Below are 26,881 nucleotides of genomic sequence, written 5' to 3'. Positions count from 1 at the left end.
ATAAATCTCTTCCTTCTTTTAAGTCATTCTTACTTTGGGCTTCCTGTCAACCCTAAATGTTACAAAGATCAAAAACACGTCGTTATTCTATGTTCCCAAAAGCATTGGACAGGAGTGTAGGCGATATAAAATCTACTACTATAGAAAATTAAATACATAATTAGAGGACTTTAACATGGATGGAGTCAGTACCACACATCAGCAACATTTATAATACCTTAAAAATATCAGTCTGTTGTTTCCTTCTCTTCTCTTTCATTTCTTCAAATTGTAAATCCTGTGATCCAGGAAAGTTTCTCAGTCATAGGCTCTCTGCTGACTCATTGAGAAAGCTGTGAAATCACTGCTTTGTTATTGTATAGTATACTTTGGAGAATCAACTCAGTCTCCTACGTTATAAAAGAAAAATTAAAATATATAGCTCCTTTCAAAAATAAATTGTAAAGCTTTACAGTGCCATAATAAATCTAGCAATTGGCTCAGATTGAAATATATTGAATATTTTCTGTATCTAGAAAACATGCTCCAGATGGACAGTGTGAAGAGAGGAGCTGTTGTGCACATCTCCTAGTCTCTCTACTTGAGTTCTAGAGAGAAATTGCCTGATGGAAAAAGAATTTCGAAATGTGGGTTACCCTAACACTTGCCTCAGGTGTATGAGCCACTAAAAGCTACAAACAGTGGTAGCATGTTAGAAGTCAAAGAGAACAAGCCATCTGGCCCATCTGGTATGGTAATAAGGCATCTGGTGATGGTGAGAGTGGAGATGGAACACGCACAGCAACTAGAGTGTACAAAGGTTTCGGGAGGTTGAGGTTAGCTATGAATGATACCTAGAAATAGTGCTATTCAGGTATACATAAGCAAAAAAAAAAAAATTAGTTCAATAGGCATATATTGAAAAAAAACCGACTATTTTCAATAAACCACAATCATTTTCCAGATTCTTCCTTTAAAGATATGAAGATAATTCACTTAAGTACAATATTAGAGATTGCTAAATATATCAGCAATCATTTAGAACAGAATAATGGCAATATAACTTTATAGAAAAATTGTTCAATTAATTTTTAAAGTATTAAAGCCTAATAAAGAAAGTTACCTGTTGCTTCCTTCCAAATGGAATGATTTTCAAAAGCTCTTAGCAAAAATTAAAAAGTAATAGTGAGAACCAAATGTACTAATAACAGTCAGAAATTGAATGAGAAAAAAATAGTAATAAATGCCTCCTTTAAGGTCCTTTTTTTTTTATCTTGTAACCTTTTTTAGTTAAGTTTTATGGTTCCTCAAAAGCCATTGATTATTACAAGATAGCTTAACATGATTTCAGAGAGTATATATAAAAAATAAGAAATTTTAAGGTGGTTAAAAAACTGCCATAAAAGATATTTTAATGGTTTTCTTTTGAAATTCTAATATTTAAGAACTAAAAAGCAAAGTAGAAATTCCCCAAACTAAGATTCCATTAATAATGTGTTGCTCATTTAGAAATATTTCTTAAACTTAAGTGCTACTTTTCATTGCAAAAGAATTTGAAAGATCACTTTCCTCTTCCAGAGGAATTGGGGAAGATTAAAAATGATAATTAATATCTATAATTTTAATAGAAGAGTGTAGCCTTTAGACCTTGACCTGACCTTTCCATCTCTCATCCTGATACAGACATGTGGGAACAGCACTTGAAAGAGGATATCTCCAAATTTAAACAACACTGTGGCCAGGATTAACCTAGCCCATATGTGTCCTTTGTGCAAATTACAGAAATACCCTCTTTCTTCTGGACTGAAGCCTCTTGATCCTTGTCACAGCTCAGCAATCAGAGTAGGATCCCCATTTTCCTCCTGGCCAGGATCCCCAGTGCAGGGCTCAACCTGTCCAACAGTCCATGATGGCCTGGCTTGCTCCTAAAAGATCAAGATGGTTTGCTTAAAATTCTTTTGAAGGAAAAATGCTGAGAAATATTCTCCCTTTTAAGTTGCACATATATTCAAACACATACTTTGATGAAAGAACTGGAGGGAAAGTTGAAATAAATTTTCATTTAAAGGAACAGATGATTTATTTTGAAGTTTTGCAAATGCACTTCCAATATCCAATCCACTTACCCAATGACTGGTTTGGGCTTTTTCTGACCTTTCCCAGCACTGAAAAGGCACACTTTTCAAGAAAACCAGGGGAGCACAACTGGAAAATCATCATATTCAGCTACCTTAATTTTTCTTAATCTCCATTTAAATATAATTCTAAACTACTTTTCCCAGTTTTTTCTTTTTGTATACATGCTTTTTAAAGTATTTAAAATATTAATTCATAAGACTAGACCTAAGCAATCATAATCGTTTCTAGGAAATAATTTAATTTTAATCTAAATGCTCTTTTAAAATAATGGTTTGAGTCTCTTTAGTATAATGAATATAACTTATTACCTTCAATCTAATTCCCTCACTACATCATGAATCAAATATTTTCTCACAATCATCAAGCTCATATTTTGCATGTATTCTAAATGTTGTTTCCAATCATTGTGACCTATTTTACAATTTTTATTCAAGAAACAAAACAGATTCTCTGAATCTTGTTCATTTCTTTTCCCCTTAGAAATATTAAAACTTGTTAGTGACTCATATTATCAGAGAAAATATAAAGATCCTCTTCTCATAAAAATTAAGTATATGTGTGTAATATATATTAAAACATACTAATATAACGTATGTCATATTCACGCGTACATAAAATACTTATAGAAGACTACTGAACACACAGAGATGTAAAAACTCAGAGATTAAATCTATGCCCCTAATTCAAAGCCGATTTCCCTCTTAAAAGTAGCTACCATTACAATTACAGAAGTGTGAAAAAAATCAACCCTAAAAGATCCATCCTGGCAATCTTTTCTCTAGTCTGCCTAAAAGTCCTCAAAAGGTCCTAAGGAATAATAAAGACTAGAACAAAAGGGCTGAACCATCCTACTGAATGCACAAATAATCTAATATCTTTACTATTTTTCCTAAATCCAGTGACCATATACTTAGGATCATTCATCAAAAATTATGATGCATTTCTGCTTCAAAAAATAACAGGTTTATTACCTGATATTATATAAAATTTTAAGAATAATATATACATACATACACACATTCATACATACATACCTAATACATAATACATACAAAAGGTAAAGGAGAGAGAAAAAGGAGTAAATGGCAGTTATACATGTAGAAGTAATAGAATTAGAAAAGTCACCGCTTTGCAACTCCCTGTGTTACCACCATTGAGTGAAAAGTTGTTGAAGAACAGAATAACCCTATGGTCTCAAAATATCTTTCCACTTTATAAATATCACTTTTTATTTATAAAGAAAAGGGTACCTTTATGTTGCAGAGATCCAGCAGATATCACTTAAATAAATAACCAAACTGTTCATCAAGCATGGCACAGTCATCATGAACTTCCTAATGGGATACAGTAGGAAGTACATAAATGGTAAGTGACACATTCTTCTAGACAACTAGCCCACACTCCAAATATGTCAATGACATGAAAGCAAACAAAAAGACAGAGGGACTACTCTAAATAAAGGATATTAAAAGGCATGAGAGCAAAATGAATTGTATGCCTTTTGTTGAGTCCTGAATTTAAAATGAAACTATGTAGGATATTTTTTTAATTGGAGAAATTTGACTATGGACTGTACAGTTGATTACATTATTGAACAAGTGTTAAACTTATTTCATGTCTAGTAGTATTGTGGTTATGAGAAAGAAAGTTCTTGTTCTTGAAGATATATGCTGAATTGTTAAAGGTAAACTGTTATAACATATGCAACTTACTTTGAAATATGTGTCAGATACGCACATGTATACATATCTACATACATGCAGAGAGAGGTAAAGTATATGTGGCAAAAATTAACTGGTAACTCTAGGTAAAGAGTTAATGTTGCTTATTGGACTATTTTCAACTTTCATAGTGTCAAAATTTTTCAAAATAAATTGGGGAAGAAAAAGAGTTAAAGGGAAAAGATAGGAAAGATGTTGATCTGGAAACTCTTCCAGATAATTCCATTTAGACAGTGGCTTCTATTATATCATTTAAATGCTATATTAGAGACAAAATATTATATATTATGATATAATATGATTTGATATATGATTTGACATGACACGATATGACACAATATGATATGTATAATATGATAGTATAATAGACTCTGGAGAAAATGTCCAAACAGATTAACTAAAAAGTTAAATTCGGTTAACAGTTAAAATTATCTGGAAGCAGCATGGTGCATAGACTCTACAGCCATATAAAAGTAAATTTTAACCTCAATTTTGCTGTTTATTAGTTGTGTGATCTTGAGCATGATACTTAATGTGACATTTCTTGGATTTCTCTTCTGTAACAAGATAATACTTAACTCATATGACTGATTTGACAATTAAATGTTATAATGCTGCAGGCCAGTGGGTCTCAAGCTTTAGTTGCATTGCAGTCACCTGGAAGGCTTATCCCCATCCCCAGAGTTTCTAATCCAGCAGGTCTGGGGTGTAGCTGAAGAATGTGCTTTCCAACAAGTTCCAGGTGATTCTGGTGCTGTTGGTCTGGAGATCACGCTTTGAGAAGTACTGCTATAGATATTCAAGTTAAAAACTGTGCACACTTTACCAGCAGCAACAGAGAGAAAGCTGGCTCACTATTTCTCAGGGTGACATTTATTACTGATTGTGCTCCTTCACTATACTATTGTCACTTGCATATTTTTCTTTAGCTGGAAGATTCTCACCATATCCATCCCTGCCCTGAGCCTACAGATAAACCTCTCATTAGTTTAGAACAGAACACAACATGCAAGCTGCAATGACTTATTTCCACCACGGTTTACTTGGGGGAAGTAGGTGTAATATATATGTAAAATAAACTCAGACTGAGTAAGAGAAGGAATTCCATAGAAACAAAAATCGCTATTAATGGTACCTATTAATATTATTCCAGTGGGTAAATGAAGTCTGCATCCCTCTGCTTATTTACAGCTGTCCCAGGAGCCCAGACTGATAAAATTTCATCTGCTGTGGCCCTCGCTAGATTCCAATCCACTGGGATCACCTTAAGGGATACTTGGTCGTGAATGAGCTCTGGAATTAGTCAGCTACCATCATTGCCTGTGAGTAGGGTGTTCAGAGTGAATTGTGCCCTGTGTTCTTAATGAGCATCTAGCTTAAATCCCAGAGCCAATGCACCCAGTAAGATGTCTGCCGTGATTCTTAATTTCCATTTATATGTCCTGCTAGACAAAAAGTATAGCTGTGACCCTCGGCCTGGTCATGTTGGATCCTTCTCACTCCACCCCTGGGGCATGACATCAGGGATGGTCAGATTTCTAGTACTGGATTGTGTGAACCAGAAAGCTCTGTCATAAACCTCATGTGCCCCAGGTTAGACCCTCTTTTTCATACCATTGTCCAGATTGATCTTAAGCTTCTTCTGCACTCTGACTTGGATTTTTGGACCTCAACCCCTTGTGGATGCTTGTCAAAGGAAAAGCATGATAGATTGTAAAGAACATGGGCTCCAGAGACCCAAAGACTTAAGTTGGAATCCTAGCTCAATTACTAGCTAGGAGGCCCTTGACCAAATTACTTAAGGTCATTTGAGCCTTGGTTTGTTAACTTATACAATGGAAATAATGTAACTTGATTCATAAGATCAAAGGAGATAATGTGTATGAAAGCACTGAGCTCAGTGTCTGACTATGTGATAAGCATGAGATATGTTAGATATTTTTTAAATTATAGCAATGATGAAGAGTATAATGAAAACTGATAGGGGAATGACAAGGAATGACAAGGAAGAAAAACATTGCTATTCGTGAAGTTAAATCTTTGGCTATTTCCTGGCCAATTTCTGCCCTACCTTTATCCCTCTACCCTAAACTCCCACCATGCCTCATAGCTCATTAATAGGACTTTGAAACTAAATTTTAAAAAAATCTTTCCAATGTCTATTTTAAATCCTAAGATCTCTGAATGGGCATTAATAGAAAGGTCTTTTAAAGAGTAATGGGGATAATCACTGTGCTTCATGGAATTTCTTAATGTGGAGAGATTCCAAGGACCCTTTCTTCATGTACAGCTACAAGTCTAGAGGTTGGAAACACTGCCCCTAATAAAACTAGATGACGTAGTACTCTATTCTGCAATCTTGTGAAATAGGATCCTTAGTGAGAGACAATATGCAGTAGATGAAAGAGCAATGGAAGTTAGGAGAGCTAGATTTCTGTCATTGTCTCTCACCAGTAACTAGTTGTATGGTCTTGGAAATTATTTTGGAGTCCTCACTTTCCTCATGTGTAAAATATATACTCACTCTACAGGTTGTCTTCTACCTTTCACAAATTATGGTTATCTCTGCTTTAAATTTAGCCCTGGATTAGTCTTCCAACTTGGAAAAAATCATATATTGACATGTAGGTTTGTCAACTGCACAGTTTAATTCATGAAAGTCCTAACATTTACCCAGTAGCTGGTATCAAGATCCAGCCATTACTGTGATGAAACACCGTGAATAAAGAACAGAAGATAATAATGCTGCAGTAACGTGGTAAGTAATCAAAAATCTCATGGATAGACACTTATTGTACTGACATTTCTGCAGCTCCATTTTTGCCCTAAAGAACAAAAATAAATGCTTTTAAACTTTAAAAAAGCTATAATCAGGTAACAAAACATGTTGAACACTATGATTTGATTTTTTAAAGACAATATAGAGTGGTGCACACCAAGGTAATAATGGTATGTATTACTCAGTGACAGTTACATATTTAAACTTGTTCTTTTCTTCGATTATTAGCATTTTCTAATTTTCTACCTCGTGCATGTATTGTTTTGTAATAATAAACAAAACACAGTATTCTGAATTCTGCTTCTCTCTCTGCCTCACAGTCTTTAACAGTTTCTCTGCCTGGAAAATAATTCAAAACACTACACTTCTAATCTTTTTATGGATAAAAAAGAGAAAAAAAAAATTCTAGTTTTCTAGCATGTCTTCCAGGCAGAACATTTTTTTTTTTTATTAAACTATCCTAGTTTTTAAAAACTCCCTTATTGAGGTATCCTTAGGTTACTATTCTGAATTGTGACTGTTTCTCATAATCAGAATGGTTCAGCCTATCATAAAAAAAAAAAAAAGGTTGAGGTTTCAGAGCTCACATTTACCTGCTTTTCCCAGGACCAGTAAAGGAAATATTCACAAGGTCTCCTTAACAACCCAAGGGAGGCAGAAAAGCAGCGATGACTGCATGGATTCAAATCCTACTTAGGTTGAATCACGACTCTGCTGTCATCAAGTTGTTCAACCTTGGGCCCTTTACTCAAGCTCTCATCCTCAGTTTTCTCATCTTCAAAATGAGTTTACAAGGTTGTTAGGACTAAATGAGATCCTACTTGTAAAAAGACATAGCTCAGTGCATGAAAAATAATAATTGCTTATTTGAGCATCTGATGACTGAATAAACTTAACTCATCTAAAATGAAACTTACACCTATTCCCAAATAACTTCATAAACTTAGCTTTGTCAGTCTAGTACAAAATCCCATCTCATTTTTATCAGCTTTCTCCTATTCTGAGAGAAATAAATATGCCTGAAGAATTTTTAGGTACTTTTGGGGCTTTGACTTTATTATATCAAAACTCTACCTATACAATTTTTTTCAACTTGAAAACTTTTACGTGCTCGAAGGAGCAATTTCTATTTCTTAATAAAAAGATTATTATTTCTTGAAGTAGAATTATCATCTAATCAATCTAACTTTACAAAACAGAAATTTTGAGCTGGAAGGAAATTTAAAAGTGGCAATGTCTTTCCTATTCAGATAGATGCCTGTTAATATAAACTCATGTGTACATATTCAAAAACCTCTTTTTAAAGTTCCTACCCCTGAAACAAACAAAAAAACCCCACTGTTAAGTGTTATATTCAAAGGAGATGGTATAGGGTATAATCTTTCTTAAATTAATTATCAAACTATTTTGTCAGCAACTTAGTGGAGCAGTCCACTTTAAAATGAGAGTAGAGGGATGTTAAAAGGACCATCCCACTTCACTGATATATTTATTAATTTGTTGTTCTCAGAGTAAATTATTCTAATGGTTAATCTTGCTAGCAATGTACTAGCTCTGCTATTTGAATAGGGAAAGTACTTAGCCCATCTTTAAATGTGGTTTATAATACCTACTTCATACAGACATTGTGAAAATTAGATGAGAAAATGTGTCATTTAGCAAAATTTGAATATAATATTGTATAAAATTTTATGCTATTATTTTTTTTTTGTTACCAAGAAAACATGAGCACCGAGAAGTTAACTTCTCAAACTCTTTAACGAAGACTATATTAGAATAAATAAGTTCTCATGAGAATAGCAATTTATCCCAGTCAATTTTCAAAGTTCATTCCCTGACAAATTAATTCCTCCTGCTACTCCTTCTGCCAGTTTAGGAGAAAAGCTCTTCAATTCCCTACTTAGACTTGACCCCTGTGGGGAACTCAGTCCTTCACAAGGTGATTAGGATCTTTTTTCTTTTTAACTATGAAACTATTGAAGACTATATACAAGGGTACAAAAACACATGAGTACAAAAGACAATCTGAAAGACACCTGTAAATGTGATAATGCTAAAATACAAAGATTAAGTATATGTTAATATTTTGCTCTCTTGACTTCCATGTTCTTGTTTTGTTTCCTAAAAAATGAAATGTTACAGAGACATCTATATCCTCAATCTGCCACTTTCCTCCCCAGGAGTAAACATTATCCTAATGCTGGTGTGTATTATATTCACGATGTTTTTCTACTTTGTTATGTATGTAGCATCCATAAATAGTAATATTTTTAAACTTTACATAAATGAAGTATACTTTAAGTATCTTTTGCAACTTACACTTTTTTTTATTTAGCATTGCATTTTTTAATTAACCATATTTACTCTTGTAGATCTAGACCATTCATTATAAACCTTGCATAGAAATTGTTTGAATTATATTGTTGCAGAAAATCAGACCATTGAGAAACCAAGCACCACTCAGAGAGTTGGAGAATTCAGGTTTATTATGCCAGCGGTCCCAGAAGAGCTAGTGCTCTGAAGATCTGGGCCCCAAGCTCAGGGGTAACCTTATTTTTATAGGGCTTAACAAGCAAAGGCAATAGATCTGTTATCTAGACAGAACAAGCAAAGGAGATACATCTTTAATCTAGACAGAACAAGCAAAGGGGAGGGTGACTCCTCAATTGATCTCGAGGTCATCCTGCCCCTTGGCCTATGTGGCAAGCATGTCTACAGAAGTAGAACAAAGTGCTGATTACAAGGTTAGCCATTTGAGTGGAAAATTCCTCTTCAATATGGTTTATGTATTTATTAACTATTAAATGGATTATTTCCCTTGTTAAAAACTTGCTCAAAGAAACTCCTATGCAAAGTCCCAAGTTTTTCTAGGGTAGAGAAATAGTGGGGTGGTAAGATATGTGCATCCCAAGTTTTTCTAGGGTAGGAATAGTGGGGCGGTAAGATATGTGCATCAAATTCACCTATTTCCAAATCGCTCTCCCACGTTGTCAAATCAATTTACACCCCAACCAATACAACAAACACATACATGGTCTCATCTTCCCCTACATACTCACAAATGCTTGGTATCATTATATATTGAATTTTTTCAATTTGTTATTGATATATATTTTCACATCTGCCTGAATTATTTGCATTTCCAATCATGTGCCAGGAATCTTGTAATGTCATTTTCTGGAAAAATCTTTGCAATATCAGGAAAAAAAGCAAATGAACGCATGACTATCAATTCTATCTTTAAGGAAGGATACTTTCTTAAACAAAAAGACAAAATCAAGTAACGAAGGGGATGAATCAGTATCTGAAAGTATAAATATGAATCAAAAATCATGTGCTTCTTATGTGATAGTCAGAGACAAACCAACACAAGAGAAATCTTAAAGTTCGACTCCTGCTCTGAAGGTTAGGGTCAATTGGATTGTATCCCTTAACAAACCACATGAGCTGCAATCTCCTCTTTCTACCTTTCAGAAGCAGAGTAAAAATATGTAAAGCCCTTACAGATATTGATATTGTTTGCTGAAATCACATTTGGCTGGCAAATCAAGATTAGTTCAATAATTTGTATATCAATTGAGGATAAATCAATGAGCTCCATGTACAAGGTTACTTTTATGTAAACGAAATTGAATCTAAATCTTTCTTGTTACAAATGTGCTTGCTATTGGGTCTTCATAAAAATAAAACCACTGTGGTCCTACGAATATAAGTACCAATATTGTTTTATACAAAGGAGTATTAAACACGATAATAAACTATTTCACATTTTTGCTTACCAATATTGTACTCATCTCCAGATAAAGTTATAAGAATAACCCTTTTAATGATAAATATAATATTTAAGATTTAAAATTTGTTGTTGCTTCTGACATTTTTGGTTTTTTTAAATTCTTTTTTATACTTTCTACCATTGAAAAATGAGAATATTCACTTGAGTAAACTGTGTTTTTATCATGGTCTAACCATTGGAATTTATTCTAGGTAACCTTACCACAAAGAACATGAAAACTTCTAGAAATAATATCTGTACAGATACATAGAAAAATAAAGCTGATTCCTGGTACTAGCACATTATATTCTAAGGCAGTGATGAAGCTGCTTTGATCTTGATCTCAATGAGACTCTCTGTACAATATTAAAAGCAATTTCCTAGAGATTTATTTATTTCATATGAGATTAAAAAATACACTGCATGTCCTTTCATTTTCATAATTTGTTTCTAAGAGGGAGTAGAAAAAAGACTGCTTTGATTTAAGAGCCTTCTGAAATGGACAATGCTTGATGACTTGTTCAATAGAGTCGATGATTCTACTAAATTTATGTTGTTAAATTATCATTTACTAAGAAATGATTTTTTTAAACAAGCTAAAATATGCATATCATTAATAAGCAATGCAGTGATTTAAGGTACTTGCTTTAAAAATATTGTTGTGATTATATTTCTTTTATAAATGCTGTTTATGAAAATAGTCACACAAAACTGCTATAAGTATTCCTTAGATGAAATTATATAACTAGTAAAATAAAATAGAATCAACACCATAGATTATATTCCTGGGTGCACATAGCTCACGTAACAACTAAAGAGCATGGTGCACTTCATAGCACTATTGAGCACATTTTCAGTTTAAAGAAAGAAAACAAGTAAATACAAAATTTTCTACAGTTTTATATTTTATTCTGAAATTATTCTATGCTGAAATCTTTTTAAAAAAATGAAACCATTCATTGGACTTCTAAATTCCTTACCAAATCTCTGGAATAAACTCCACTTGGTCATAAAGTATAATTCTTTTTATATGTTGATTAATTCTACATGTTAGTTATTTTGTTAAGGATTTTTTCATATATATTCATGAGAATATATATATGCGAAAATATGGTTTTCTCTCTTTGTACCATCTTTGGTTTGGGTATCAGGGTAATAATAGCTTCATAAAAATGAATTGAGAAAATATTCATTCTCTTCTATCTTCTAGAAGAGATGGTATAGAATTGGTATTAATTCTTTTTTAAATAGTTAGAATACTTTAATGAAACAACCTGGGCTTGGAGATTTCTTTGGGGGAGTTTTTCATTACAAATTCAATTTATTTAATAATCATGGAGCTACTCAAATTATTTAGTTCATATTGAGTGAGTTGTGGTAGTTTGTGTTTTTCATGGAATTGGTTCATTCTATCTAATCTGTCAAATTTCTGTATTATTTGTAGTATTCCTTTATTATCATTTTTGTGTCTGCATTTGGTTTTAATGATATCCCATTTCCTTCCTGATATTGGTTATTTGTGTTCTCTCTTTTTCTTTTTGACAATCTTCCTAGAGGGTTGTCAATTTTATTCTTCCTTTCAAAGATTCAGCTACTTGTTTCATTGATTTTCTTTATTGTCTTTCTGTTTTTAATTTCATTGATTTCTGCTCTTTATTATTTCCTTCCATTTGGTTTGGATTTATTTTACTCTTCTTTTTGGTAAGTTCTTCAGATGGGAGTTAGATTATTAATTTGAGATATTTCATCTTTTCCAATGTATGTATTTACTGCTATAAATTTCCCTCGAAGTGCTTTAGCTATGTTGCACAAATTTCGATATGTTCCATTTTTATTTTCATTCAATTCAATGCGTAGAGACTTCCTCTGTGATAATTCAGAATGCGTTGTTTATTTATAGCGTGTTGTGTAGTTTCCAAGTGTTTTGAGATTTTCCTGGGCAAATTTCCCTCTCCTTAAATGTAAGCAGTCATATTAGATTTAGAGCCCACTCTAATCTAGCATAAACTTGTTTTAACTTAATGAAATTTGCAAAGACTCCATTTCCAAATAAGGTTACATTCACAGGTTCCAAGAATTAGGACCTGGATATCTTTGGTTGTCATTTTTCAATCTCCTATATAGTCTTTGTTTTAACTCTAGAACAAAGTATTGAGAAAATAATCATTTTCTTTTTAAATAAATTACAGAGTAAGAAAACACATAGCACATTTTACTCACAATTGTATACAGGATTATGATGAGTGGACCTGGAGATTAGAGGCAATAAACTGATAACTGGCAAAGAACCAATTTTAACTATAAAGTGTTTTCTTCAGTAAATGTGATGATTAACATAAAAAATTCAAGATAACATGCAATTATTACTAATTTTCTTTTATAACAAGATCAAATTTGTAATGATGTATGCACTTGACTCATTATTATTTTAAAGTATGTCAGTACAGATTTACCTTGAGATCAGGGATCTTGCCCCATACTACTTAATCCTCAGGGTTTAGCCTAGTGACTAATGTAGATTAGATACTCAATAAATATGTGCTCATAGTTTGAATAAATGAATGCATACAATGTGATGATAGTATTTGCATGAATTCCTCTTCCAAGACCAGAGATGAAATCCTCAGCCAGAAATGACTACAGCAATGCTTCCATCCTGGTCCAAGTCCAGGTCCTCTGCTCAAATTACCCAGCTGTCTACTTCTATGGTGGACACTTTCGTGGTGATCTAGCTTTTTCTAACATAAATGCTGATCTGATATGTGTAAACTACTTCAATCTCTCTGTATGAAAGTCCCTGAAAATTCTGTCATAAAAATTAGAAACATTTCTTCATCAATTATAGAGCTGTTATTCTCTTTTTTCACTTTTCATTTTGATAAATTTTGAAAACAAAAAATATGACTGAGATAGCAAATGTCCATATTCCAGCTATTCAAAGTTGTTTTCAGTCTTTTTGAAAAGGAAATCAATCTAGATGTAACTAAAGTCCACTTTAACTTCTTAAGTTTCGTTTTACTCTCTTACCCCCGCCACTCTCTCCTTGTTATCATGACTTTGCACTGTATACTCTCAGTTCTTATTAAAAATATTTAGATCTTCTATCAACCTTTATTCTTTCTTATACAGTTTGAGTAGAGAAATACTTTAAATTTTAAATGTGGATAGCCAATTGTCCCTACAGTGTTAATTTATCCTTGACATGATTGTAATGTTATATTTTTTAAATAAAAGTTTTCACTTACACTGGTATCTCCTGAATTCTCTATACAATTCCACTGGCCTTTTAGTTCATCTCTGGCCAATAGCGCACTGTTTTAATTACTACAGTTTTATAATGGGTATTGATACCTAGTAAGGCAATTCTCCCAATCATGTTCTTTGTCTTATTCTTCAATCTTTCCTCTTCTATGAATTTTGGATCAGCTCATCAAATTTAATGGCAAAAAAAAAAAAAAAATCTAATTGGTATTTTTGTCTGGAAATAAATTTATTTATAATTTAATTTAGGGAATTTTACATCATTATCATATAGGATTCTTCGAATCTATGAACATGGCATCTCTCCACTTTCAGGTCTTATGTTTAACATATATAAAATATTTAACATAAAATATTTTTTAATGTTTTGTAATTTTCTCCATGAAGATCTTGAACAGACTCCAGCCATCTTACAGCTTTTGTCAATATTGAGAAGTACATTATTTTTAATGTTTACTATACAATTATTGGAACAATATAAGCTAATACTGAGTACTTATTAGGCCAGATACTGTTCTAAGGACTTTACCTATGTTAACTAATTTAATCCTCATAACAAGTTTGAGATAAATAATATTATAAACTCCCATTTTATAGGCGAGGGAACTGAGATACAGAAAGGCTGAGTATCCTCCCTCAAGTCACACATCTAATAAGTGGCAGATTCATACACAGGTTAGATTAGATTAGATTAGATTAGATTAGATTAGATTAGATTAGATTAAAAGAGAATTATGTCATCCTGGCATTAGGTTGCTAGGGAGTAGGATGCCTTGTAAATCTAAAGTAGAAAGGATACTTAAAGTAACTGTGGCTGTAAATGGAGCAAGCAGGAGATCCTTTTCTTACCCAAATGCTGTGCAATAAAATCTAGTTTGATTTGCTTTTTTCAGTGTTATTGGTCAAAATTACAAGCTCATATTAATATTTTAAAAATAAAATTATAAATGCGAAGTGATAAATAGGTAAATACCACTTTAAGAGTTATGTTGATCTAGAATATTAAATCATTTTGTAGCTGCCTGGCCATTTAACACAAACTGAAGAATAAGAAAACCATTTTTGAAAAGGACAAAACATTCCTAAATTCTGTAGGTACATACTAATGGGAAAGGGCACATCTCATACTAAATATCTCAATGCCTATCTTTAAGGCAGTTATACAGACTGCTACTGTAAACCACTACTACTGGGAAAAAAATAATCTCATTATGAGACAAAAGTTAATTCTGCCTTGGGTGATAGCTTGACCCTCTATTCCCATCTTTTCAAGTGATGTCTCCATAATAAACATACATAGTTTATTATTGTCTGCTTCATAATTTTGCTCTGATAGGCCTATCTGATTTATGTGTTATGTTTATATAGTTCTATTTATTTGTAAATATAAAAAAAATTACCTCTAATCACAAAACTCCAGTGTCCTTCTTTATGTTCTTTTTGTTCTTTTGAACCCAGCCCTCATAGTTCTGAGGATGTCAGAGCTTTCAGTCATGTTCAATCTATGCCTTCAGTCATCGTTTCAAACCACTAAAGCTCATGAGCTCCTGCAGGAACAAATCTGAGTACTGAAATTAGTAAGGTTCCACAAAACTTAATTAAGAATCATCTCAAATTTTTACCTCAAAAATAAACAATTGTTGGGAAGTCATACAACCTCAGTTTCTTCTCATTCCCTGCAGCCTCTCATTATTCAAATATTTGTATTAATGTACCTGCATTAGGATGGAATTATTCTCTAAAACACTAAGGTTATTCAAAAGGTACAATGAAAGTTTTTCAGATGAGCTTTTGGTAGCATATCTTTAATGATTATTCTTATTATTTTTATGATTACTCAAGTGTGACAAACACTGGTGTAGGGACAAAGAGTCCTAGCTATCAGGAAGTGTGGTGAGGTGACTGAGCATGAGCTCTGAAGTCACACAGCCCTGAGTCTACACCTCAAATCTTCTGTTTCTAGCTGTGTGAAGCTGGCCAAGTACTTAAATCCATTAATCCTATATACAAGCATATCTTTCTTATAAGTTCATTGTAGGAATTATCATTAATATTTATGAAACCTGCTCAATAAATAATATCAGCTATTATTTCAACACCTTTACAGCACTGTCTGAAAGCATGACTATATTATTTCTCTGTGTGTGAAGGCATTGAGTATTCAATGTTCAACATATCCTGTAAAATAAACCAAGAATGTGGATACCATTTTATAGCAAGATTTGTATATGAATGGTTGAATTAATACTAATAACTCTTCTATGACTCACCATATTTGGTAGTGTTTTAAATGTTTTACATATATTAACTCATTTAATCTTACTTAATCCTAACAAAAATAGAGTCTATCACTACCCCCACTTTACAGATGAGGAAACTGAGGCAAGAGAGGTTGAGTATTGTGCTCAAAGTTACAAAGCGTACTAGAAAGTGGTAGAGTCAGAATTGAAATACAGATAGTCTGCCTCAGAGTCTGTGTACTTAACCACTGCACTATACCACTTCTCAAAGTTAAAAACAAATTTTGATGTTTAAGGCAGAAGTTTTGGCTGTCTAAAAAAAACACATGGGATCAAAAAAAAAAAAAAAGAAACATTCTATCCTTATTTCTGCTACCTGCTTTATAAGTATCTCTGCAGACAGTAAAAGCACCCAACAGATTCCATTGAGAAGAAGCTAGTAGTCTGAAAAGTGGGATGGCTGTTCCCTCTAAAGAGGCAGGAAGAGCTCGTGAGAAATGCACACAGTGGGAAAGTTCCCCAGCTTCTAATTTTCTCAGTACAGGGCATTCCAGGATAACAGAACAAACTATTACCCTACAGCAGCAACAGTATCTCTGCTATGTCTGAGTCAGATCCTCAGACAGTTGAATGTATTACGAAAAAATAAGAGAACCAGGCTCATGGGGAACAGGCCGCATTTCTCCTAGTTGCACTCTCTATGCCTGAGCAAACTGCCTGGATACCTGTATTGATAGAAGGAAGTAGGTCTCTTGACTTTGCTTGATAGATTTTATTGGGTATTTGTCAGGGCTTTCAAAACTTCTCAGTGTTCTAAACAAGAGCATTCAGACTCCAAAGCTGCTACAAAAGGAGTCAGTCTTTTGGACAGAATGCTGCAAGACAGATCAATTTTACCCTTAACTCATTCAGTCTCTGGCTTTTGAATGGCTGCCAAATTCTTTAGGCTTCTTCATGGTGGCCAATCCAAATGATTTGCTCAGTTTCAACACTCTCAATTGTCAGTTTTTCCAAGACATACTGTGTTGTGATAAGGAAAAAAAACAAACAAACTCCCTATTTATTTCCCAATGCCAGAAAACAATCTAAAATGAAATTGAGATAATGCAAGATTAGCTTTTCCTTTTATCGTATAGGGTAAAATATTCATTGGACCAGATGTTTGGCAGAAGGGAAATTTCAATAAATGTGCTACTCTTCTCATTACCTCTCGGTGAAAATGGCATCTTACTTTTCACACACACATTTCTTGAACATACTATCTGAAACATTATGCAGACACTGGAAAGAACATACCTATGTTATACTCTGCACATTTTTCTACTATCTAATCTATAGAGAAAAACTAGGAGCAACAAGATTTCTTGTAGGTCAGAGTAAATGTTTCCTTTCACTATGACTTTCCATTTATGCTAATATTAAGAAGTTTTCTACAATGAGAAAAATTTCCCTATCCTTACATCCAGCTTATCTGCAAAAAAACTGCTTAAAGTGAAAACACCTTGAACTTTTACTATATGTATGACAATATTAAAGAATTAATATTAATTTTTAGGTGTAATGATAGCGTTTTTAAGTTTAGTGACTGATCTTATGCAGAAACTAAGCAACCCACATACAGGAGTATGTAAGGTCTATAGTACCAACTGCCTCAAGGTCTTTGCTACCAAAAGTATTAGGTAAATTATTTAGCAGAAAAAGTTTTCTTAAGTATCACAATTTAAACCAACCAACCAACCAAACAAACAACAACAAATCCTTTTATTTTCCACTTTAAATAATCCCTTTCAGTAACCCCCAAAACTCTCGATGAAGTACATTTTAGGTACTTTACAGTCTTGTGTTCTTGGGAATTGAAGAGATGGGGGTAGTAATAAGAATTGTGGGTCCTCCACCCCCAAACATTCTGCTGAGGCCAGTGTGGACAAGTCTGGACCAGAAAGACGTAATGGTAGGTACCACTGGCAGAGCTGAGAGCAGGCAACTGGACAAGTAAAGAGTGGATCTGGGGTGGGGGAGAAAGAAAAAACAACAAAACTTCTTTTCCAAACATACAGATTAGAATTTTACTGTATGACTTAATAAAAATGTAAAACTAGTCTTCCTACCAGATACTACTAATTATAAAAGGATAAATAGTAACTTACAGCCTAGAAACCTGGCAATGCCATCTTGACCAAGTGATCAAAGTTAACATCAACATTAATGGGGTATCCACATCTTGTGCCTGTTCTCAGGCTACACTGAGAACACATAGCTTCTGCAGTATTCCTGCTAAACCACAAGGAGACATCAGACAAAGCTAGACTGAGACATTCTACAACTTGCCTGTTCTCCTCAGAAATGTCAATGTCATAAAATACAAAGGAAGATTTGAAGAACTGGTCCAAATTAAAGGAGACTTAAAGGGATGTGACAACTGACCACAACACATGATCTGGAGAAATAATTTTTTCATTATTGGGATAAATAAAATCTGAATAAGCTCTCCAGATTAAACACTGGAATTTAATATTAAATTCCTGATTTTAATCAATGTATTGTGCTTGTTTTAAGAAAAAACACACTGAAGTATGGGGTATCAGGTCAGCAGCTTATTCTCAAATGGTTCAGAAAATGATATTAGCAAGAAAAAGAGAAGGATAAACCAAACAAAGTGTTCTTTATTGGATTCTAACTTTTTTGTAAGTCCGAAATATGTCACTTTAAAAAAATTTTTCTATGTAATACTTCAAGGTAAATATGATGTTCCTATAGTCCAAGATGAACCTGAAAAAAAAAAAAAATCACTTGATTTTCTTCACAGGGAGTCTTCTTAAGAGCATACTTCACTTTCTGGGCTTGCCTCCCTGGCCTGTTCTCCATTCTTTTTTTTCCCTCAGATATTTAAACCTTCAGTGCTACCATTTCTACTTAAGGATATTGAAACCAGTGCAATATATTGGACCTAGTAACCTATTTCCCAAAGATTCAATAGCTCGGTCTGGAGTGAAACAAATAGAGAGAGGGTTGTAGAATGGATGAATAGTGGTACTTTAAAGACCTGCCTGGTATGACATCCTTCCACTGGTATGAGGCGCCAGCATGCTTCCTCATTCTTTCTGCTCAATTAAAAAAATAACAATTGTATCAAACTTGTACACCTCTCTCTTTTTTTAACACACACACATATACACCCTAAGAACAAAGATGATTTTCAGAGACAATACAGAATAGATTTGTGCTAATGAATAGATAATAGATAGTTCTCTAAAAATGAATAATCTTCTCATAGTCCCTCTTTCAGCAATGAAACAGCACTTTTTGTTATTAATGTGCATTCCAACTCCTACTTTCATATTCATCCTTCAGTTTCAAAATACAGGGAGGGGCCTGTTGGGGAGTAAGAAAAAATCCATCTTTTCAAACAATAGACCTATCTGTCCTTGCTTGCCAAATTCTGGCCACCAAAAGACCCAGGGAAAGCCCTAAAATTATAGCTTTTCTATACCTCAGTTTAGATACATATTTTAGGTTGTGTGTTCTTATAGGCAGGAGAGAGAGGAAACATGCAGTGAAGATTTGGTACCGTTAAGCTCCATCTGACCACTGGGATCTTTGTTCAATGTTTCTTCCTCAATCTTAGAGTCACTTTTCCATTTTCTCCTTTTGTTGCCTTTCCAGTTGCCACTTACCTCATTCAGGGTCCCTTGGCTGTAAGCTAAGACCTTAAAACTAAAAGGAACAAATTAGAAAAAAGCCTTGGAAGATAAACAAAATCCAATCCATGTCAAAAAAGAACTATACACTCTAGTGCTAATTAAAGTAGAATAACACAGTAATAGATTAGTTGAAATCAATCAAATGGGTCAAATGTGGACTTCTATAGAAGAGAGAAGTTTTAGAAAATGTATTACTTGAATCTAGAGAACTGAGGCCCATTAACGGCCAAAGATGATGTAAAAAGAATTTCAAGGTATCTGTATTTCTAGAATTCGGATGTCTCAGATGTCAGCTGAGAGTGTAACCTCAAAAGTGCTTCTAATGCTAACCCAAAACTTGTTTGAATGACAAAACTGCTTCCAAGAGAATTAGTATTGTTAAACCTGGAGAATTAAATATATATATTTAAGTAAATCAAACCTATAGTACTAATATTTTTAGTAAGTTTAGAAACAATGAATGTATTTAAGAGAATTTGACCTATTACAAAAATATTTCATCCTTGTGATCCCAAATTAAATTGACAAGACTGGAAAACGAATTTATTTCAAAGATTTTATGTTGAAATCTATCAGTATTAGAAAATTTAAGAAAATCTACAACTTTTTTTTTATAAGTTAAATTTATCCTGTTATAATGGTTAGTTAGAGAGCTCTTTCAGATTGACTAAAGGACTTAAAAAAAATTTATCAACTTCTTAAGCATAGTTTAAAATGTTTAAGGGAATTTTAGTTTATGAATGGAATCAAGCATTGTAATCAACTAGCTCCTTAAAAGTAATTCTTAAAATTTGCTAGATTTTTAAGTAGAATAAAATGATTTAGTCAAATTTCAAAGCTTAAGGAAAAACTAGGTTTTTAACATAGAAATTTATAAATCAAAATTTAACATTTAAAAATAAAGTCTGTCTTGGGTAACGTTTTCAGGATCCAAAAGCCAATCTCAAGAACAAAGCAATCTCATCGACAAGACAGACACAGTAGTTTCCTAATGCAGTACCAGCCTTTTCCCTATGTCATTGCAGTCTGTGCACAGCCGATTGATGTTCCCAAGATGCTGTTAGGTAACGTCTCTCTTCAGAAATCTCTAATTCTTTGACTTTTCCCTTTTTTGATTTAAGCAGAGAAAAACTGCAATACAAGATCTACGTTTTTACCTTATCCATTGTTTCAGGAGTCTCTTACTCACTCTTAAGATTCTGCTTTTAACCAGAAAGCCACCTTAATAACTAAGTCAGTACTTCATTAAATTAATTTCCCCCTCTATTTTCTATTGTACTTAATTCAATACCATATTTAATAAGTTTTTTGCTAAGCTCCAGCAGTTCAAAATCTGGTTCATCAAGCCTATTTCTAAGATGAAAAATTCTTTTGGCTGCCTGCCTACCCTCAAATCCATTCTCTCCTTCCTCATGGGAATCTAACCCCAAATTTTGCCTAGTTATATTGCCAGCTGAATAAAAAGCTAAATTTATCAGCTTCCCTTTCAGCTAGGTGTGGCCATGTGACTAAGTTCTAGCCAATAAGATATGAGCATAACTTTTATGTGTGAGACTTATATTACTAAACCTGTCTCAAATTATATTTAAGCTTTATTTGTTTAAATCACCATTTTCTCTGTTAATTAAACAGGTCTTTGCCATTTGAAACTTGGTCTCTTTACTTCTAATCCATGTTCCATATTTTTACACCACAAGAATCTTTTTAAACACAATTTTATCCTGTGTCCCAGAGCCTACAATGACTCCCTTTCAGTTTCTGTATTCATTCTATCACTTCTGCTGATTTGCATGGTCTTCCCTAATTTGGTTCTCATGTGCTTATTCAAATTTATTTCTTGGTATTTCCCAATCTACACATCTCCCTTTGCCTCCTACACAGGCACTTTAGATCAAGAACAAGTCAGAAACCAACAGAAGCCAGAACTAGGTATTAGATTAAACCAATGGACATTGGAAACATTGAAGGGCTATGCAGGCAACAGATTGCAGCTGTTTCAGTTACAAAGTATATTACTTCTCAAAGCATGTGGCAAGCTAGAGTCAGGATAGGATAGATTCAGGAACAGGATAAAAGACTTTTCATTTTTAACAGGCTGAGGTCAGATTTTAAGAGTTCAAATCAATAAAAAAAATACACAAGAAAATACAAGCAGGGAAGGGGAACTGATATTCAAAGTCTGACATGGGCAAGCAGATCTATACAAAAGGTTCAACTCTCTTCGCATACTTGGCCCTACCTCACTTTGCTCTTACCTTCAATGTCTCCAGCTCTACAAACCTTGACTCTGTAGTCAGTTTCCTTCCTTTATATCTTTTCTTTACGACACTTCCCTCTTGGCTTCTTTTCTTTGGAGTTACTACTAAAATGTAATTCTGGATTAAGTACTGATTCTCCTCCATTTCATGGATTTTCTCAGAGTTCAAAGTTGGCAAGAATTTACAGTGACAAATCTTTGCAGCAGATGTTTCAGAGATTATGGGGGGTTCAGAGGAAAAAAAAATAATTGTGATTTTCCAATAAATTTGCTAAACACTGCAGTGAATTATGAACCTGAGCAGAGGATAATCATCCAAGAGGCCCAAACATAATTAGCAAATATTTCGTATTTGAAAGCTATAGCTTAATTCGATTAATCAGGAAACTATCTTGTTTAAGTCTGGCCTTCTAAATTAAAAGTCATGGAATTAAAAAATTATATTTGATCATAATATTTAGTCATTTAGTACCATACTCAATTTTTAATAAAAATTCTGGGGTTTTTCATCTCTTTCAATACTTTTTACCTCAGTATTGTCACTTTTCCTCCCTGAAATAACACACAATGTGATATGGCAAGAAAAAAAAAAGAGAGAGATTTTCTTGGGAGTTTCAAATTATCAAACTATCAAATCTGCACTTGAAACATGAAGTTTATTGTATGTCAATTATATTTCAATAAGCCTGCTTTTTAAAATGTCAAAATCCATGACAATACCACACTAAATGTATCCATGACACCTCTGAAGACATTTTTTAAAAAACAGCTTTAAGATATAATTCACATAATGTACAAATCACTCATTTAAAGTGTACAGATTCCCAAACTTTGTTGCAGTCAAATTGGTGTCTTTGTCTCCCCGCCAAACATATATGCTTTTCTATCATTCCATTTACTCTAAACATTCATTAAACAATCATTATTGAGTACTTACTATATGCCAAACATGTAGTAAGTCCCTACATGGAATGATGGCTCATTTCTAAAAGACCTAGCTCAACCCCAGTTCTTGGACTCTCCCATTTTCACTGCTTGTCCATTTGGCATTGTCAGCCATCTAATTACATTGCTGGTAAACTTTCCCATGTGCATTAAGTGTCTTTGTAACCTAGCTCTCTGACTCAGCACCTCACACATATTTTGTAGCGAATGATAAAACCTGGTCCTTGGAAAAGCTGTCCTTGAATAACCTTCTTCCTTCTAAGTCCATGAGCAATGGAGTCATAGGACCTGAAAGTTTTTAAATGATCTTGCTGAGATCCAAATTGTATTACATATTCCGTGACAAGGTCATCTTGCTGAACCCAGAACTCCTTGCCAGGGGCTGACACACTGTGCTTCTTACAATGGAAGATGAGAAGATCTGAGAAGACTGAAATCAAATACACACAGATTAGTGCCGTACTCAACTTCAATTAGATTTTTAAACCAATAAAAATGTGTGTGATTTCTACCAACCAGGAACAAGTGGTTTTTCAGAAATGAGATAGTTACCATTATGGGTAAGGTGACAGAATAATCTGGGTAAGAACACACAGTAAGCTATGGACCATATCAGCCAATGTTCTTCTCTGTACGAAAGACTGCTGTCAATTCCTCTATGAATGACATATGTTGTCGACTTTGCGGATGGATTGTTAAATGGGACACACACACACAGAGGCATATATGAAACAGACTGCTCTACAGAAAACAGAGGTAATCTCTGGAACTCCTTTCATCTAATTATTATTTGTAAATAAGCAGAATTGAAGTTCATTTGAGGGCTCATTAAGAATGACAAAGGTGACTGCTCATAAATCAAATACTGTCATGCTACCGTGCACTGACTGCAAATTAAAAAATGGCTCTGGCTTTCTATAGAAATACATCTAAAATGTTAATCATAAAAGAACTATATTTTCTCTAGTTTCTGTTCACTGACTTTTAAAGCTGATTTTTTACTATTTCTTATTGTACTTACCCTTTTAATTTTCAGACTCATGTTATCACGCCTGAGAAAGTTTTTATATATTCCTTTATACAGGAAGATCCTGGATCTAAAAGGAATAAAATGGCCAGTGATGACAGTTCTTAAAAGCTGTGTTCATTTTTTACATTTAGAAGACCATACTTGTAAATCATGACCATCACTGAAACAAACACATCTTGAGTCCTGCTCTACCCTGTGATGTTTCCTGAACAGTAAAAATACATTTTTTTTGTTTTTGTTCTAATCCCAGCCTCTGACTCAGAGTCAAGTAGAGTGGGTTTTTCATAAATATGCATTGAATGTCTGACTCAGTATTAATGTAAGACAGGACTGTGATTGGCAAGCGCTACCTGCAGGAGGCAGAGGAAATAATACAAGTGGAGATAATGCTGTTAGCAGATTTGATTTTATTTCTCTTGGAAGCTTGAGAACGAACAATCACTTATCTATCTGGTCAAACCTCTCCAGACCTCTCCCTTCAGGATCTCCAAGCAGTTCACATAAAAGGCCTCCACATAAGGCCCTCTTCCACCCAGTGCTGGAGGAAGAGCACAAGATGAAGAAGCAAATTGCTTCTAATTTAATTTATTACTTTCTTTCCATTTCAGCAGTTCATCAGAATCTATATAAAACTTTACATTCTAACGTAAAGATGAAATCAGAAATAAATTAAAAATACTACACTTGCTTAGATAACTTGTATACAAAATAATAGGTAACCATGATTACTAGAATATGGGGCAAATTAAATTTTCATATATTTATGGATTTTATACTAGTATCTCTCTTCTCTTTTCAGTTAAAACTACAGAACCCAGCTTCCTGAAAGTTTCACTAAAAGTAAAAACCCAAAACAAAAAACGCCTTTTTTTTAACCACCTGGCCCCAACAGCTGATTTTATTGCAATTCCAGAGTTTTGTCTGGCTGTGGAGCACGCACTAGGCGGGAATGCACCAGCCCACTTGTAGGCCAGCCCCAGACGCACACAAGCACCCCGGGCAGGAGGAGAACCCGAGTCCGGGAACTCGGCCTCAGAGCCTGTCGCCCGTGGGCCAGGCGAGAAAGCAAGTACGACTCAGATCGAGAGGGCTGCTGGCCATGCAGGCAGGCTAGAATTCCACCCGGGCGGCGAACTCACGGTCCCCTTCCACTGTAGGCGCTGGGACTTAACCCTTGGTATTCCAGCCTCTTTCGCAGACCCCACCCTACTTTCCAGACCGCGGCTGACTCCACTGCTTTTTAAAAGCCAGAGGGTAACGGGAGCGGCTATTCAAGGACGCAGGAGTCAGAGAACCCCTTCCTCTCCGGCCAAGACTTGAGAGATCGAAAAAAGCATTCAGAAAGACTGGATGAGCTGAAGCCAAGGGGCGGACCGATGACCGGGGGAGGAGGAGACTGATAGCTGACAACCTGCCCCCTCAGGGATGGTACGGTCCGACGAGGGGTGGGGCGAAGGAGGTGCTTTAGGGTCTCTCCCTGCCCTTCTCCCGCCTTGCTCTCCGCTGTCGCAGGAACGAATGAGCGCGCGCCCCGGTCACCCCTCCCCCGGCGCCGGCGCCCGAGCTCCGCCCCTCGCCGAGCCGCCCCCTCCGCGGCTGCAGGGAGAGCTCGCCCCGCTCTGCGGCCGGCGTCACTTTCGTCGCCTCTTCCTGCTGCTGCTGGAGTGCAGGGGCCTTGCCCGCGGCTGCGCTGCCCTGGGTGGGCGGCGGGGCCCCCGCTGCTGCTGAGCGCTCGGCGCCGCGCACTGACAGGTGCAGAGTCTGGGCTGAAGACCCACCTGCGGCCGCCGCCAAGATGCCCACCATGAGGAGGACCGTGTCGGAGATCCGCTCCCGCGCGGAGGGTGAGTGGCAGCCGCAGCGCGGGATTGTGTGCGGAGCGGGTAGGGGATGGCTCGGGACCAGCCTGGGGTCGGGTCGTATGTGTGTGTGTTTGTGTCGGTGAAGAGATGCCAGTCCAACTTCTCCCCCAGACAAGTCTGGCTGTCGCCCCTGGCGGACCCTTCTTCCTGCGGCACCGCCAATGCACTTGCAGACCCCTTCCCAGCTCTGGAGTCCTTAGACTTGCATTACACCGCAGTGTGATTGTTTGGTTTGTGTCATCGAACGCTGTTGCCCAACCCACCTCCCTCCCCTCTAGCTCACAAACCTCCCCGTCTCCACTCAGATTCCCAGCCCGCCGCCCACCTTTTTTGCACCCACCATATCACCGCTCCCGAAGAAGTGGGTTCGCCTTTCCCAGGCTGCAGGATTGTTTGATTTACAGCCACTTGCTTCTCAGAACGCGAGGAGCCTTAATTAGATTTGGGTGTTCAGCGGGTACTGTGCGTTAAGGTCGCTGCAATTCTGCTTCATGGAGCCTCACCCAGCTCTCCTCTGAGGTTTCATTTTTGTTTTTCCTTTTGCCTGAAGTCCACACATTGATTGAACTGACTTTTCAGCAAGGTGGAAGCTGTTTTCTTTGCTCCACCCTGGGCCAGCTGTTGAATGGCTACATTTGACAGCGGTGAGCAACAGATGCCTAAGGGCAAGTAAGCTTTTGGAGGGCCAAAACACTCTTCATCCTAAGGAGCCCTCAGCATCTTGCCTAGCATGTGGCAGTCACTCAGTAAATATTCCTTGGTTTCGTTCATGTCAAAGCCAAGATTGTGTAGATCCCAATTTCTGTTTTCTTTTGTTTTTCTTTTCTGTAAACCCATACTTGACTCCTGCAAAGAGTGAAATAGACTATAGTTTTGAGAACTAGTCTATTTTGCCATAATCATTGATTCCTACTCTTGTCTACACCCCACCCTTTTAAAGTAAGGCAGGTGGTAAAGTGGTTTTTAGAAAAAAAGTTAGGAGAATAGGATTCCAGGGGTTTGAGACAGGCCATTGTCTTATTTTTTTTTTCTCCTCAGAGTCCCCACATTAAAAATGGAGGACTGGGTTCTAATATCTATGATTTTCTGATTACAGTGCTTGGGAAATACTAAATGAAACTGCTCTGAGGAGAAGGCCAAACAAGAGTCAAAACTCACCTATGTACTAAATAGGAATTTAGTACATACTTACTGT

General features: G+C 35.3%; 1 protein-coding gene and 1 long non-coding RNA gene across 6 annotated transcripts in view; one reads left to right on the top strand and one right to left on the bottom strand.

Annotated features, from left to right (window-relative positions):
• Positions 1-21,404: 21,404 nt before the first annotated feature.
• LOC120588018 (uncharacterized) lies at positions 21,405-25,206 on the bottom strand. Its single transcript, XR_005649118.1, has 3 exons — positions 24,765-25,206; positions 23,816-23,891; positions 21,405-23,224 (listed from the first exon to the last, which is right to left on the bottom strand). It is a non-coding gene; the product is annotated as an uncharacterized LOC120588018 (long non-coding RNA).
• A 264-nt stretch (positions 25,207-25,470) lies between these two features.
• The window catches only part of ATP8A1 (ATPase phospholipid transporting 8A1), a 216,589-nt gene continuing 215,178 nt past the window's right edge, over positions 25,471-26,881 (top strand). For all 5 annotated transcript variants that reach the window (XM_039845110.1, XM_039845109.1, XM_039845108.1 and 2 more), the window contains exon 1: positions 25,471-25,668. In XM_039845110.1, the coding sequence (XP_039701044.1) occupies positions 25,620-25,668 (49 nt within the window). In that variant the 5' untranslated portion in view covers positions 25,471-25,619. The remainder of the gene's footprint in view (positions 25,669-26,881) is intronic.

The sequence above is a fragment of the Pteropus medius genome, unplaced genomic scaffold, assembly GCF_902729225.1.
Source record: "Pteropus medius unplaced genomic scaffold, Ma_sr-lr_union100, whole genome shotgun sequence".
Lineage (NCBI taxonomy): Eukaryota > Metazoa > Chordata > Mammalia > Chiroptera > Pteropodidae > Pteropus > Pteropus medius.
This window is presented reverse-complemented; position numbering and strand designations above follow the sequence as displayed.